Source organism: Sardina pilchardus, chromosome 9 (assembly GCF_963854185.1).
Source record: "Sardina pilchardus chromosome 9, fSarPil1.1, whole genome shotgun sequence".
Lineage (NCBI taxonomy): Eukaryota > Metazoa > Chordata > Actinopteri > Clupeiformes > Clupeidae > Sardina > Sardina pilchardus.
This window is the reverse complement of record NC_085002.1, coordinates 34501611-34516221: the sequence shown is the minus strand read 5'-3', so window position 1 is coordinate 34516221 and position 14611 is coordinate 34501611. Positions and strand designations below refer to the sequence as shown.

The following is a 14611-nucleotide window of genomic DNA, read 5'->3' as shown; positions in this document are numbered from 1 at the left end:
GATCTGAGATGCCGAGCGTCATGTCTTTTTTCTCCATTTGTCACCAGCGCGGTGTCTTCGTTTTTTTTCATGATTTTCCGGCATGAGCCGAACCTGCATGTTATTAGGGCGGTCTTATGTTGCCCCCTTGCGGTTCCAATGTTAATTACAAATCCCGCACCTGTGGCATTCCCGATGTGCGGCAAGGAAACGTGCATTCTCATCCCATACCATCTGTATGTTTTTTTGCAAAGTCATTTATACTATTTATTTATTTATAAAATCACTTAGGCCTATATTTACATTTTCCACATCAGTATTTTGTATTTTGTTTGTTACATTCTATAAGCCAGTATTTGTAATTTGCATCAAAATAGTAATGCATTTGTACACACCTCGTTTTTTACAGTGGGGTCCTTAGAGTTAGAGTAATTCATAGAAGTAATTTTACCTTTGCTGTGGGGTTCTTGGTAGTAAACCCTCGATACCATCCTGAAAAACAGAGAAAACAACTCTCTAAGGGCATTATACAACCAACAGAGAAAGCATTCTTGACCAGTTCAGTCCAGAATTATTTTAACCTTGAGACTATCTAGTGAACATTTCCTTCCGTTTTGAAACAGAACCCAGGGATGCTTCATCAACAGTTGCAAGCATAAACAAGAATTAATGCTATGCATAACAGGATATAATTATGACAGTGGTCCAATAAAAACAGTAGAAACAATGCCTGTGTAATGCTAGATAATGCCAGCTGTAAAATTGCTTTGCTCTAAATGGTAGAGCGTATAACACCCACTCTCATTTGCAGGGAAAAAAATGGTTTGGTTCTAGCTCCAAACTAAAGTGTCACGTTCTAAACTGTTTTTTGTTTGATGGAAATGCTATGCATGGTTGTAACAGCGAGTAACATGAAAACGGCCAATAACATAGTACTGCCCAATAACATAAGTAAGGGATAATGTATAGAACGCCGGAAATTATCAGGAAATAGGTCCCGACAGGGTGAACTAAACCCCGACACGCAGCAGAGCACCCATACAGTTTCTACATTCTTTCTATTAATTATGATGATGATGATTATGATGATGATTATGCATCTTCCCTTTGCTTTAGAAGTCTATGACAGCCCATAGAACTCTCTGGTAAAAATAATTGAAATTTTAACAAATGAATCACTGATTCAGGACAGTCACATGATTCTTTGACCTCCAATATAAGGCCCTGTGTCCACCAATGGCGTTTTTTGCGCCGACGACGACAATTTTCAATACTAGAAAAGCACTCAGACCTAGAGAGCGCAGACCTCCGCCTGTATTGTTCTTCCTAGGTTGTCATACATTTGAACCTAAAGTATTCAGATCGCCACCACGTGGCCATACCATGCCATTACTCCACTAAGCGAAACACATAAACGGCTCATGTCTGACCTTCCCTGAAAATTTTTCAACTTTTAGAGCAGCGGCGGGCTCGTCAATGTCACTTCTTGTTATAAACCGTCTCTGGTTTTGGTAACATAGCAACAATTAACACTTCTCGAAGCGCCGAGAAAAGGAGGTTGAGGGCGCTCTCGGCATAAAAAACGCAATTGGTGGACACAGGGCCTAATAGCATGGATTTTGCCTTGGCCACTCTGGCCTGTTGGGCTGTTTGGGCCTGTGATTATTAGTGGGCTTGCTGCAAAGCAAGGCCCACTATTGTTCTTCTTAAGTTTACTTCTTCTTTATTATTTGTAATTCCGTTCACCCACTTTTTAAGAACGTCTCTTCTCCTAGAGCAGTTGAGCTATCAACGTGGTTCCAACACTAAAAAATCAGGCCCGATCCGGTGTATCCTGCCAGTTATTTTCAGGTCACTCTTGCAGCTCCTCTGTGGAGATGCACATTTCTAGTTGCTGCTTGCAGCTTTATTTGAAGTCGTATTAAGTGTTATATATGGCACATAGTTACTTTTGCCTCTTAACTCTTTAAAGACCTGACAACCAGTGGTGTGGTCTACCTGATCCACAGGACTACGCTAGCCTGGTCACGCCTACCTAGATCTCTTTTCAGGGAGATACTCGTCGGAAAAATCAATCGGCAGATTGCCCAATCAGCGACGAGAGGCATGATGCCCAGTGACGGGAATAACTGCATTATAAACTAGAAATGCAATTCCAAGGAATTACCAGTGCATGAAAATGCAAAAGAAATGTATAGATAGATAATGTAGATATGGTTACTAAGGTGTAGCTAAGGTGAACATGGTGGTTGCATAGTTTAAAGAAAGTTGATAGTGTTAAGGTAGACATTTTAAAGCTTAAACATTCCTGTTCTAACTTAACTAATGATTTCTAACAGGTATTCTAAAATGTTAACTATGCTAACAATGATAACCAGGTTGATTGGTTTACTTGGCTAATGATTTCTAGCAGTAATGCTAAAAATGCTAACTATGCTAACTATGTTAACAATGCTAACCACATTGATTAGCTAACTTAGCTAATAATTTTTAACAGTTATGCTTAAAATGCTAACTATGCTAACAATGCTAACTATGCTAACAATGCTAACCAGGTTGATTAGCTAACTTATCTAATCATTTTTAACAGTTATGTTAAAAGTGCTAACTATGCTAACTAGCTTACTAGCTAACTAGCCAACTTGCTACTGAGGACTTTTATTATGAAACATTTGTTGATAGGGTATCCATGGCTGCCACTATCAGGAATAAAGAAGTTACTGTAGTAAAATCATGTTGGTTGCGTTCATAAACGCTTCATAACCGCTTAATTTTGATGGTTGCTATGTTGGTTGCTAGGTACATGGAGGTCTCATGTAGTTGACTGGAGGCATAGTTGATGATAACTGACAGTTGGAATGGTTGAACAGTTAAACAGTTGAGTAGTTTCAATGGTTAAATGATTTAATAGTGTATTATTGCAGTGAGGACTTTTATTTTGAAACAGTTGTGGAAAGAGGAAACAGTTAACAGGATATGTAGTCTTCACAGAGAGATTGTATGCTTAAAGCCTGAGAGAGAGAGGGCTGCTGCAGGTGGGGCTGGCCACCTGGCATAAGATTCTAATTGCTTAACCCTCTAACCGCCCGGGTTTTTTTGGATTTTTGCATAAAAAATTCAAAAGGCCATGGCTTGAAAGTGGTCAGAGATAAAGTCCTACTGTAAATGTGAAAATCATTGAGTATGAACTAAAGTTTATAAAGGGAGTAAATTTACTCATCTAATTTGCATATTATGACGTCACAGGATGGCAATAGCGTCAAATTATGCACATTTCAGTAAATACTGATTGTTGAACACATTTGAGCAGTTTTACTTTGATTTTTGTAATTTCTCCGACATAACAAACAAACAGGACCACAGCCACATGTAAACCAACAATAGTAAACTATTAGTATTATCACAATCCCTATGTTACTATATAATAAAGTAGCCTGGTCAAATCAGTTCCTATCGCGGATGATTTTGTAGTTCTTCAGAGCCCTATTTTTACCAGACCTGCTGTCTGTACCACGTCAATTACAGACACTATCATCATGATTATCACTGGCACCAAGCACACCATGCTTATTTGAACCCTTTGGTCAACATTGCTGCAGGTAAACATTGACGTACACACGCAAAGACCCACCTCCATTCACAGACGCATCTTGACTGTCACTGCCAATGAACGACCGATCATAATCTCCAAAAGGCAGATATTCTCCTTCAGAATCAGAGTAGGTGAATGGCAGACCCAAGACTTCATAACACACGACTTTGTTTTTTAACATTTGCCGTTTTTCTGCTTCAATTTGTGCATAGCGATCGCGCATTTCACTTACGCGTTATAAACAGGAAATGCGTCTTTTTTTTTTTTGTTTCTCGCGAGTAATACAGGCACTTCCTGAAAACTTTTTTACTCGAATTTGGGCTTGAATCGAAGCTCTGGATGTCTGCCAACTAGTGGTGGAGAGTACAAAGGCGATTTGTCACCCTACTCGGATCTACCGTCTGTTTTAATCAGTGATGTTGTTTGTCGCCGTACGGCGCCTTGGGCGGTTAGAGGGTTAATGACCCGATTGTGATGTCATAGAGGCCAATGTTAAGTCTATGGGGAATTTTTTTAAATTTATAGTTTAAAAAGTATAAAAGTTACAAAGTTGAAAAATACATAGCAGCATTCCCCTATTTAAGACCTACGTTGCGACGTTTGAATGAAGTGTCTAGGTTAAACGGTTCAAGCTGAATAGAAAAAATGAATTTGGTAAGCGGAATAAGAAGAAGAAGAAAAAGAAGAAGCCTAGGAAGAACAGTTCTGTCACTTCTGTTTTTAAACAAAACAGCGAGCTAGCTCAACCCCCCATTTTTAATCACAAAGCATTTTCATACTCTACCACAGAAAACAGCCAGAGAACTCATGATTGAGATACAAACAGACATGCATGGGCAAAGCTTACCTTCACACTTCTCTAGAATCTGCACAGTTTCACCAATTTCAAGTGTCAGGCCATGTGAAACACATCCCCGGAAGCTGCATATCACTGGACAAAGACATTAAGGTCACGATTAGACAAAGAAATGCTGTAACAATCAGATTTATAAATAAATGACTATTACTTAAAACACGGGTATTTCTTTGATCTGGCTGCGTACTGTCTGATATCCCAGCTAAAAATTTCTGGTTAGGAGAAAGTTTTTAGAAAGTTTACCTTACACTAAACGATTTAGATGACGGGAGCGCGCCGAGATTCTAGTACAACTCCTAAGATTTCCGCCCGATTTTGGAAATGTAGTCGCCGACTGTTAAAACAGACCAAAATCGTGCAATGTAAGCCAGCCTTAAATCGTTTAGTGTAAGGTGCCAATCTTAGCGGTTTTAAGTCCGTCGGAGTCAGTCTTTTTCTAGTTTTGCCGTTACGACAATATCAAACATGTTTGATATTATCGGAAGTATTTGGCTCATGCAAATAGTGACGTGAACATTAAAAACCAACAGTGACCTCGGTCGAACACGAAACAGGAAGGGGCAAAATAAGCGACAGCTGTAGCTTATATGATTATTTGTTATTTCATTTCTTATAAATTATTAGTCTAATTATTCTACGTGACAGAACAGCTCTATAGCTGTTAGGGACGTCACACATGAAACAATGCTGCAGAAACGCGAAAAAATTACTTTGATATGAGTAGGCTATCATAGGGCTCCAGACTAACTTTTTGCGTTGGTTGCACTGGTGCGCCTAGCTTTTTTTTTTAGGTGCACCAGCACAAAATGTGGGTGCACCCACATTTTTCATTGCAGTGCCTTTAACGCCAAAAGGTCACCTTTTATCGCTCTCCTTTCATACAATGTGAATGATTTTTCAACAATAAGGCATAGAAAAAGCTTGTCTTTATTTGAAACACAATATAGGAATATTCATATTCTTTAAAAAGAATTATAAAGATTTATACAGTATATAATATAATTCTTTACATATTCTATACTGAAATTTCTGATATTCATTCATGACTATTCATATTACAACTCCGCCTCTTTAATTCAGCTGTCGGCTTGAAGCCTAAAATTGTAAACAAAGTAGCATAGTTGGCTAGCTTATTATAGTCTACTGGTTGGGCTGTTCAGTTTCCCCACGTGTGTTTAAGTTTCAAGGTAGGCTAATACTTTTTCTCCATGGGACAGGCCCTTTAGAGTCTTAGAGTTGGAAAACACTTAGATGATCAGTCAACTTGAATTCAAGAGTTTTAATAAAATTTGGGCGGTATGCTATGATGCTAACCGAATGTAATTATAATTTAGTCGTCTTCTATGCGTCATTGCTTTCACGATTGTGAATGTGCGTGCATGTCGAAAGGCGGGTGTCCATTGAGCGCGCACGAGAGAGGGAGAGGGAGAGAGAGTGGGCCAAGGAGAGGGAGTTACTTCTATACGGTTTGGTATAGTTGCACGCATAGTCTACAATGAAAACTTGTGAAGGAAACGTATGCTTTCAGCCGAGCAGTGTCAGGTGCACCAGTGTGACATAGAGTTACATAAAAAAGATTTTGGGCGCATATGCGACCAAAATGGTCGCACTCTGGAGCCCTGTATCATATGAGTTCCTGTTGATGATGACGTGTAGCATAGTGCACCATAGAAATAATTTGAAGGAATCTAGCAGCAGTCTTGTAAATAGTGACCCACAGTCTTTGCAAAATCCTAATCTGAGACTGGCCTGTGACTAGACTGTGACTAGAAACTTAAAGGGACACTTCACCGATTAACATTAAGCTTTGTATCTTTAGAAAACCAGTCATGTTTTTGAATGGTCGTGCATCATTCCCTCAGTTTGCCTTGAGATGGGAGAAATACGGATTTCAATGAAACCCATGAATAGGACTTCCTGCTTTCAATGATGTAAAATGATGATTTTTACATCATTGAAAGCAGGAAGTCCAACATTGAAATCCGTATTTCTCCCACCTAGCATGTTTCCGTATTTCTGCCACCTAGCATGTTGTCGGTTGTGGTTGACACATACATTCAAGGAAATTGACCAAATTTGGTGGGCATGTGTGTTGCTCATGCACATGCCCACCAACACGCACATGTTGCTTTGTTAGATTCCGAAAAGTCACAGGTCTCCGCACCGCAGGTGCTCGGGCCCGCCATCGCCGCTTGCGGCTATATTTAGGGCCCGAGCACCGAGGTGCGGCCACTGAAAGTGGCTGCACCGTAGGTGCAAGGCCCTATTGTTTTTGATCAGATTATTAGGGCCCGAGCACCGAGGTGCGGCCACTGAAAGTGGCTGCACCGTAGGTGCAAGGCCCTATTGTTTCTGCTCAGATTATTAGTGTGCTTGCTGCAAGCAAAAGCACACTATTGTTATCCGTGCGTTTCATATTATTTATCTTAAATCCAACTTTTGTCTCCCTATCTTGTCCTAGGGATTTGGAGCTAGAGACGCCGTTCCACCTCTCACGCGTGCGTCCTGATGCGAGGATGGTGGCTTGTATACAGCTTTTTGATACGCCTTGTCGTTCTCCCGTTATTCCAGTTTTTCCGGTCGATTTTTTCCCATAGGAATGAATGGAAAAGCGACTTTTGAGCGCTGATGCCCACACATTTTTCCACCTGTAGCCCAAACCGTAAGACATAAAGTCATGAAATTTGGTACGCTGATAGAAGAGACTACCCTGATTGACACCACCAGGTTTCATGCTCGCCACTCTCACGCTCTAGCGCCACCAACTGGTCAAAGATGGAAAACACGTTCATGCCCGTAACTTTTGATCCGTATGGCCGATTTTGATAAAACTTATACCATTGGAATCCTCTGACTCAGCCGATTCCAACGCACCATATGATGTCATTTTCCGCCATGATGGATTTTCCGCCATTTTGAATTTTGTCCAAAGTCAAAGTAAAGCTACCCTGGCCGCATAGTTTATCCGATCGTCATGAAACTTGGCACACATGATCTACAGACAAAGGCGGATCAACCGCCTTGATTTCGCCTTCATACGTCCAAGCGTTCGCCTGTGATAACCAATTAAATTCAGCGAGCGAAGCCGCCAAACAGGAAGTGAGCCTATCTTGGAAATTCTGTGACGTATGAAAGCCATATTTGGTGGGATGACATGAGACCCCATCCAAAGCACCCTCAATAAATTTGGTGTTATTTGGTCTGTCGATGGCTCTATAATTAGCAAAAACGTGTGTGTTGGTGAATGTATACTATTATTCGGAATAGCTCATCTTAAATTGCTTAGGTCATGCAGAAATGACATTTCAGAGTGATTTAAGATACAATGTTGATATTTAAAAAAAAAACAAAATCAAATCAAGGCCATTCTTGTAAAAGTTACTGGTGCTATTATCACAGGACTATATAGTTCTGCCATGTAATTTCATACTTTCCTGGTAGACCTGCATTTGTTATTCATTCATCGGCTGGCTGAGATGGTACGCAACGGTGCAATGTGGGTGTAGTTCTAGGGTGGTCCGCAACGGGGTGTCTCATCCTGAGACTGTTTATATCTTAGCAATGCCATGACCCCGAGGGGCAAGTACGGACTTATGCGCTGTTAGATGTTGAGTGTGTTCATTTGGTATATATACTCGACAATCACACGATGTTTCATACTGACGGTGTGTTTTGGATGATTTGTATTGACCTGAGCATTCTGGGTAAATCACTCGAAGCCGGCGAAATAACGGACTGAAGGCCTGTTTACATGTCAAACATGCATTAAATCTAAGAAACGAAAAACACAAATATCATGTATTGTGTCGTAAACAGTTAATGACTTCGTGGCCACTATGCGCAACTGCATCGCGCAGTGAGCTGAAGGATAGGAGGACCGACACTTATTAACACAAAGCTTTGTAAAGTACTAACAACCACCCCTCAAAGTTCATTGTCCATAAGTCCAAACAATAAGTATAAAAATCCGACAATCCAAAACGATAACGAGATCTCCCAGAAACGAAAAACAAGTTTGTTGAGTAGCCTAGTCCTTCCAACAATCTCAGCTTTTGCGTTTGTTAGATAAAACGCATTCTGTCCTGCTGTATTCCAATGAGAAAAAATCATCCACAAGGTAGGCTAAGGGTCAGGGTAATGCAGCATGCAGGAATCTATATACGCTCAAAACGAATGAATGGGTTATATCGGCCAAAACGAATGAATGGGTTGGGAGAGTCGTCTGGCTGTGTCAGCAGACCGCAGTCGGTCTTGAGGGGTTAAATAGCGCACGTACTTGAATTTTAATCTGAAGAAGACCACACGAAAATAAAATCAAATCAAAAAAGAAGGATTTCAAGTGTGCAAACCTTTTTCCATTTTTTTTTTATGATTTAGCCTACTCTTGTTCTGCACCTTGACCGGGGATGTGCACAAACTTTTTTACTACACTTGAATTTTAAACCAACTCTTCTCTAGCCTATATCCTATAGCCATAGGCTACTTTAATAATCAGATGTTATGCTCGTTTTTGTAGACTACACCTCACCGGCAAGCACGCACGCAAATGCTGCTTTTGCACATCTATAATATTGACCAGGCTATATAGAATAGGCTTTTAGGACTGTATTTTGCCTTCGTGCAACTTTAGTTGTGCTCAATCTAAATTATTGTCAGTAAGGATAGGTCATATTACCAAATGGCGAACCTCGAAAATTATTTAGGATATAGAGCCGTGTCCATTACGCATGCAGTTATTTTTTAGGCTATTGTTTTATTTGAGTGTTTTTGTCTACCATGGCAAACATAGTTGAAACGTTCGCTCTAAACTTATGTATTTCCAATCGGCTTTCACAAAACCGATGAGGTCCAGATCTCAGTGGCCTCATAGCTGCCTACAGCCATGCATAGTAAGCCTAATGATAGCCTAATAGTTATGACATTAATAGCCTATTAATAACCTCATGTCGGAATGGCACGTTGTTTGGAAAAAAAAAGTTAAATAGGCCTAGGCCTACCGCCGAGTGGGGATATGTCGGAATGAACAGCGGATACCAGCTGGGTTGTAAAACATTACTGTATTCGTTGATCTTATCGATGCAGTCCTTGCGGCCACTTCTCCCCATCGTAAACTTTCTGTTTAGTGTTGACAACACAAAGGCCTTCACGTTGTGTGGCAGTGCTTGCTTGCCCTTCGATCCATCCCAGTTGGTGGTTTTGCACCTGTCCCTGAGTTATAGTCTATATGAGTAAGCGCTTATGCTCTAACCGCATAATAAAAGAAGCACCTGCAGCAGTGCTTATGGCAAGGCTATTAACACCTGTCACTGAGCTATGGACAAGCAGTTATGCTCGAAAATGATCATAATAACAGACACACCTAAATGTATGGCTCTATGTTTAAACACATCAAATTAGCAAGCATTTCCGCAGCAACGTTTGCTGTCTTTTTCTGTCGGTCCGCGTTTGCTTGGTCAATTGCGCAGCAATTGCGCCACCACAAGCAAGCACTTCTAGCCCAAATTAACATGGCAACGTTGCCTATGACTAAAGTGTCTAAGTAGGCTAGTCCTACTAATATTACATTTGATTGGTAGCATGTTTGTAGCGCGCCAGTTTACCCATCCCCTACATCAAAACAGCTTAGAATCAATCAAAGAATCAGCTGTGTCGGCGTTAGGCTGTAGGCGATTTTCTATCACCATTTTCATTCATTTCAACAATGGTTCATTGAAACGTCGTTTGAATAATTTCGCCAGTCATCACCTTCATTGTAATGATTAAATGAGATTAAGGAGTCGACTATTGACGGATATGTGGTCTTCATCATTTTGAAATGCGGGATGAAACTTTCTGCCACCTGGTGGTTGTTTGGGTACATTGCCTTAGCCTCGAAAAAAATCGGCTTGACGGCCTGCGGGATCTCTTCGGGAGTCCCGCGGGAGAAGGTGCATTCTCAACCCGTACCCACTGTACAGTATAAGCTTACCTTACTTGATTCGATAAAAAAATGGATTACTCAATTGGAATGGCTATTTGAACACAATAAAGTTGTATTTTAATTAAAAACTAGACTGTTTTAAAGAGTAACTTCACCCCATAACTCCACCCACTTCACATTTCTGAAAAAGGCTTTCAAAATGGGCAGGACGTTCTGAAATTTGGAAGGGAGTGCAGCCCTGCTGCAGCCAATCAACCATGGTGATTTCGTGTCAATCCAGGAATGAGTGCATGGCTTATCACAGGTAGGCTAATCAGGGCAGCAGGTGTTGGGGCGTTTCATTCCTAATTTGTAACGACCCGCTGACGTAGTGTTGGACGATAAGTGCATTCCAATAGTATTTTAGACCAACATGCCATGGCATGTTTCAACCTGTAAAGGCGCGGAGAGCAATATCTCCAATACAAAATCATACGAAATGTTACTTTTGTCGAGAAACACAAAATCAATCAACAGCTCAAAAAACATATTTTAGGGTGCAGTTACCCTTCACTGTAAAAAAAAAACCTCTTAAAAAAACAGTAAATTTCCGGCAGCTGGGTCGCCAAAAAAATACTGTGCGGTACCAAAAAAATACTGTGAAGTAACAGAAAATTACTTTCTCGTAAAAATACGGTTATTTTCCATAATTAAAATACAGTTTGTAGTTGTAATTTTAAAAAGATTTTGCCTCATTTTCATGTTTTTAATGTTTAATTAGAAACATTTTCACATTTTAAAACAATGAAATTACCTACAAATATGGTTAATAAATGTTGTATTACGGATAATAATGCTTACATCTACAGAAATGTGCTGTTATTAGTTGGTTTTCATGTTGGTTGTATTATAATTTATATTTGATGTGATATAACAGTATATGACACACAAAATAATGTGATTCATCTTTCAAAACATGTCGCAAAAATGTGGAAAAACATGATATTGGGTTTACTATTGCAATAATTTACTGTTAATTTTAAAATCCCATCAAATGCATATTTAGAGCTCCCTCCCCAATAACACCATATGTTAGAAACCCTTCCGCAATAATACTAACATTATTGTGGGGCCCGGGTTTCTCCAGCAGCGCCTCTGCAGACACATAATGCAAGTAAGCATGGAGTGCCCAACTTGGTGACACTGCCAAGGGGGTAGAGGAATGCTTTTGAAAAAGTATTCAATTTCGCATTGCACCCAAGAAGAAATATATATACTCTCCAAAATGTCCATGTATTTTAATTATGGTCTTCTCTATAGTGGTAATCCTGACAAATCCCTTACACAGTCATTTTCTGTGGAATGTTCAATCAGTTGTTCTATGACATACAGTACACATCCCAAAAAGCCACAATAAAGAGTAATGAGGAAAAATTTAATATTATAAACAAGAAACTAACACTTACCCATAATCCCTAACTGCTGTACTGGGATTCAGCCAATGTGAGCCCTAAGGACTAAGGACTAAAGACTCAGACTTAATTGATCTCAGGTGCTAAGTGTGTGAGGCCTCATAGACCTCTGAAGTTCGACTACAAAAAAGCCACCATCTTTGCCTAAATAAGGAGATCCGGCATCTTGAGATTTTTTCTCAAATAACATGGGGATTTTGAATTATCGCAAATGTTAAACTCTCACGAGGACAGACGTTTTGCACTACAAAGTTGTGTCCTCTGCCTTCAAGTAGGGCTGGGCGATATATCAATATTTAAGATATATCGATATTTTTAAAAATGAGATATGGAATTAGACCATATCGTATATACCGACATAGCTCAAATTTGCGCTTTGATTGCTCCAGGCAAGCCGCTGGCCGGAGCTCTATGCGCTGCTCCCCGCACCCGCGCCCCCCCCTCCTCTTTCTGACACAGAGCGGGGTTGCACACAGCACCTAAGTTGTGTCCCTTAAGTATCAACCATAAGGCTTATGTGAGGAATTTATTTAAGGGTGTTGCACAAAATGTCTTAAATGGTATCCGTAAGGAAATTCGTTAGGTTATTTAGATTTTCATTTGCATTGAAAGGGATTTTCTGGCACGACAAATTCCAGTTCCCACGGAGATTGTTTGTTTGCTAATATGTGCATGCTTTTCCGAGGGTTAAATGCAGGACTGACTGTCCAAAATAATATCAAGATGTGAGTACATATTGTCTATAAAATGGTATAGCGAATAACACGACAAATCTGACTATAAACTTTGACCAGTTTGACGGGTGACGCAGCCAAACACGGCGCACCTTAGAACAGTGACGTTAATTTCACGATGTTATACTGTACATCTAATGTACCTATCAGTAGCTAATGTTAGCGATAAATAACTCAACAGGTACGTTCAACATATGCAACTAACTAGCTTGCTAATAAGTTATGCAATTAGGAAGCAATCCACCAAACACAATAGCCTAAAGCTTACCCAAGCAGCAAACAGACGTGTTGTACACGTTTTTTTCCGGTGCTCAGTTGGTTTCAGACACGTTCAGAATTGGTTCAGAATTACGTTCATTTTTGGTAAATGTGTAGGTTCCCGATTACGCTTTTAACACGTTCCAGAATAGTTCATATTAAGTGTCCATGTACGTTTTGGGCACGTTGCAAAAGGGTGTTAAACACAATGGTTGTGAAAAAAACATTCAATGAACGTGCATATCTGTTCGCTTTTGACACCGCAATGGCATCTGTTGACTCTAGATTAGAATCTTTGCTGTTGGCTGTCTATTTCACGATGTTGTTACCTTGGTAACCATGGGAGAGAAACAACCAACCGCACGTCTTCATGATAGCAGATTCGACATTAGAATTGAATTATTACGTTGTGCTAACTTAACGTTCCATACGACCACGTTCGGATATTATTAGTAACTGTCAGCTGGACATTTAAACCGGTTTAGGTATAATACTTTCATGTCTACAGTGTATTTTTTTCATAATAAACAATTACATCAGTGGTCTTATCCGGAGAGAACAACATCAACTGAGTAGGCTAGCCTAAGCTAAAATGTCCCAACAACGTTGTTTCAAACTAATAATATAGCCAATAAACTAAGCAACTGAATTACAATGCATGCTGGGAAGCAAATCTCAATAGCCTTACACGAAATGTAATTGAAGTTATCAGATATCAGCTTATATTTTATAGTTGAACTATAGGCCTAGTTAAATAACGTGTATAAAGTCATACAATTGTGATAAACATTAATTATTCTGAAAAGTTTTTATATATAGATCGTTTTGTCTAACAAATTATAAGCAAGGTCACTTCTGCTGCTAGGCAACTCAACAAATACCTCCGTTTTCAGACGTGTCTGACACGTTTTCCACACGTTCTCCCCCTCGTTAGTATTTGGTTTTAACCAGCACCAATTCATTCAATGTTGAAAGTAAGTGTCAGATACGTTCGTTATAAAACGTTGTTATTTACACCCGTTTTGAACGTGTAATTTACGTTGTTTTTTAGTTGGTAATAGTTGGTGTAAATTGAAACCAAATTTGCATCTTCTGTTGACGTTGGAATCAGTGCTAGGTGCGTTGGATATTGCACTTGTCTTTTGGCACCAGGTTACAACGTGCAATGGACGTTTTTCACAGGGTTATTTGTACTGGTGCCAGAAAACACATTTAAAGAACGTACTATGCACATCTGTTTTATTTGAAACCAAAATACAACCTAGATAAAACGTTTGTTTTGGTTCAAATAACGTGTTTTGCTGCTTGGGTAATGATCTATAATCTTACCGTGATAATTTTCGGTGACATTTATCCATTCATCAAGTCAATCCTGAGACATGAATTTAACTATACTAGCTAGCTAGTTAGATATTATTCTCTGGCTGTCATCCAAAGAGCAAGACCATTTGTGCACCAAAACATTTTTGTTACATGTTGCCTGGTGAACCAAACCAAAGCTCATAATGGTAGGCTATCAGTTAGGACAACTTGAGCAAGCTATGTTACCATTTGGCCTAAATAAACCACATAACTTCTGATAGGCCTATTTGAAGAGTAATATTAGCAGAAGATTTATTTATTTTCAATTGTTAAAAGTGGTTAATTAACTACATTTATCAGCATTGACTCAGATAATAATATGGGTTTTCCTTGAGGCTGCTGGACATTTGTGCAACGGTTTGAGGGATTTCTTAAGATAATAAGGAGAAAACTCAAATACATGAGTATCTTACGTTAAGGGGGCAATTTTAAGGGTGCTTTGTTCTAGCAGCTACTTTA

General features: G+C 39.6%; 1 protein-coding gene across 1 annotated transcript in view; it reads right to left on the bottom strand.

Moving 5' to 3' along the window:
- dock3 (dedicator of cytokinesis 3) overlaps positions 1 to 14611 on the bottom strand; it is a 597933-nt gene that overhangs the window by 572219 nt on the left and 11103 nt on the right. The window contains exons 2-3 of the mRNA XM_062544851.1: positions 4419 to 4502; positions 431 to 471 (exon numbers count right to left, since the gene is read on the bottom strand). Coding sequence (XP_062400835.1) covers positions 431 to 471; positions 4419 to 4502 — 125 coding nt within the window. The remainder of the gene's footprint in view (positions 1 to 430; positions 472 to 4418; positions 4503 to 14611) is intronic.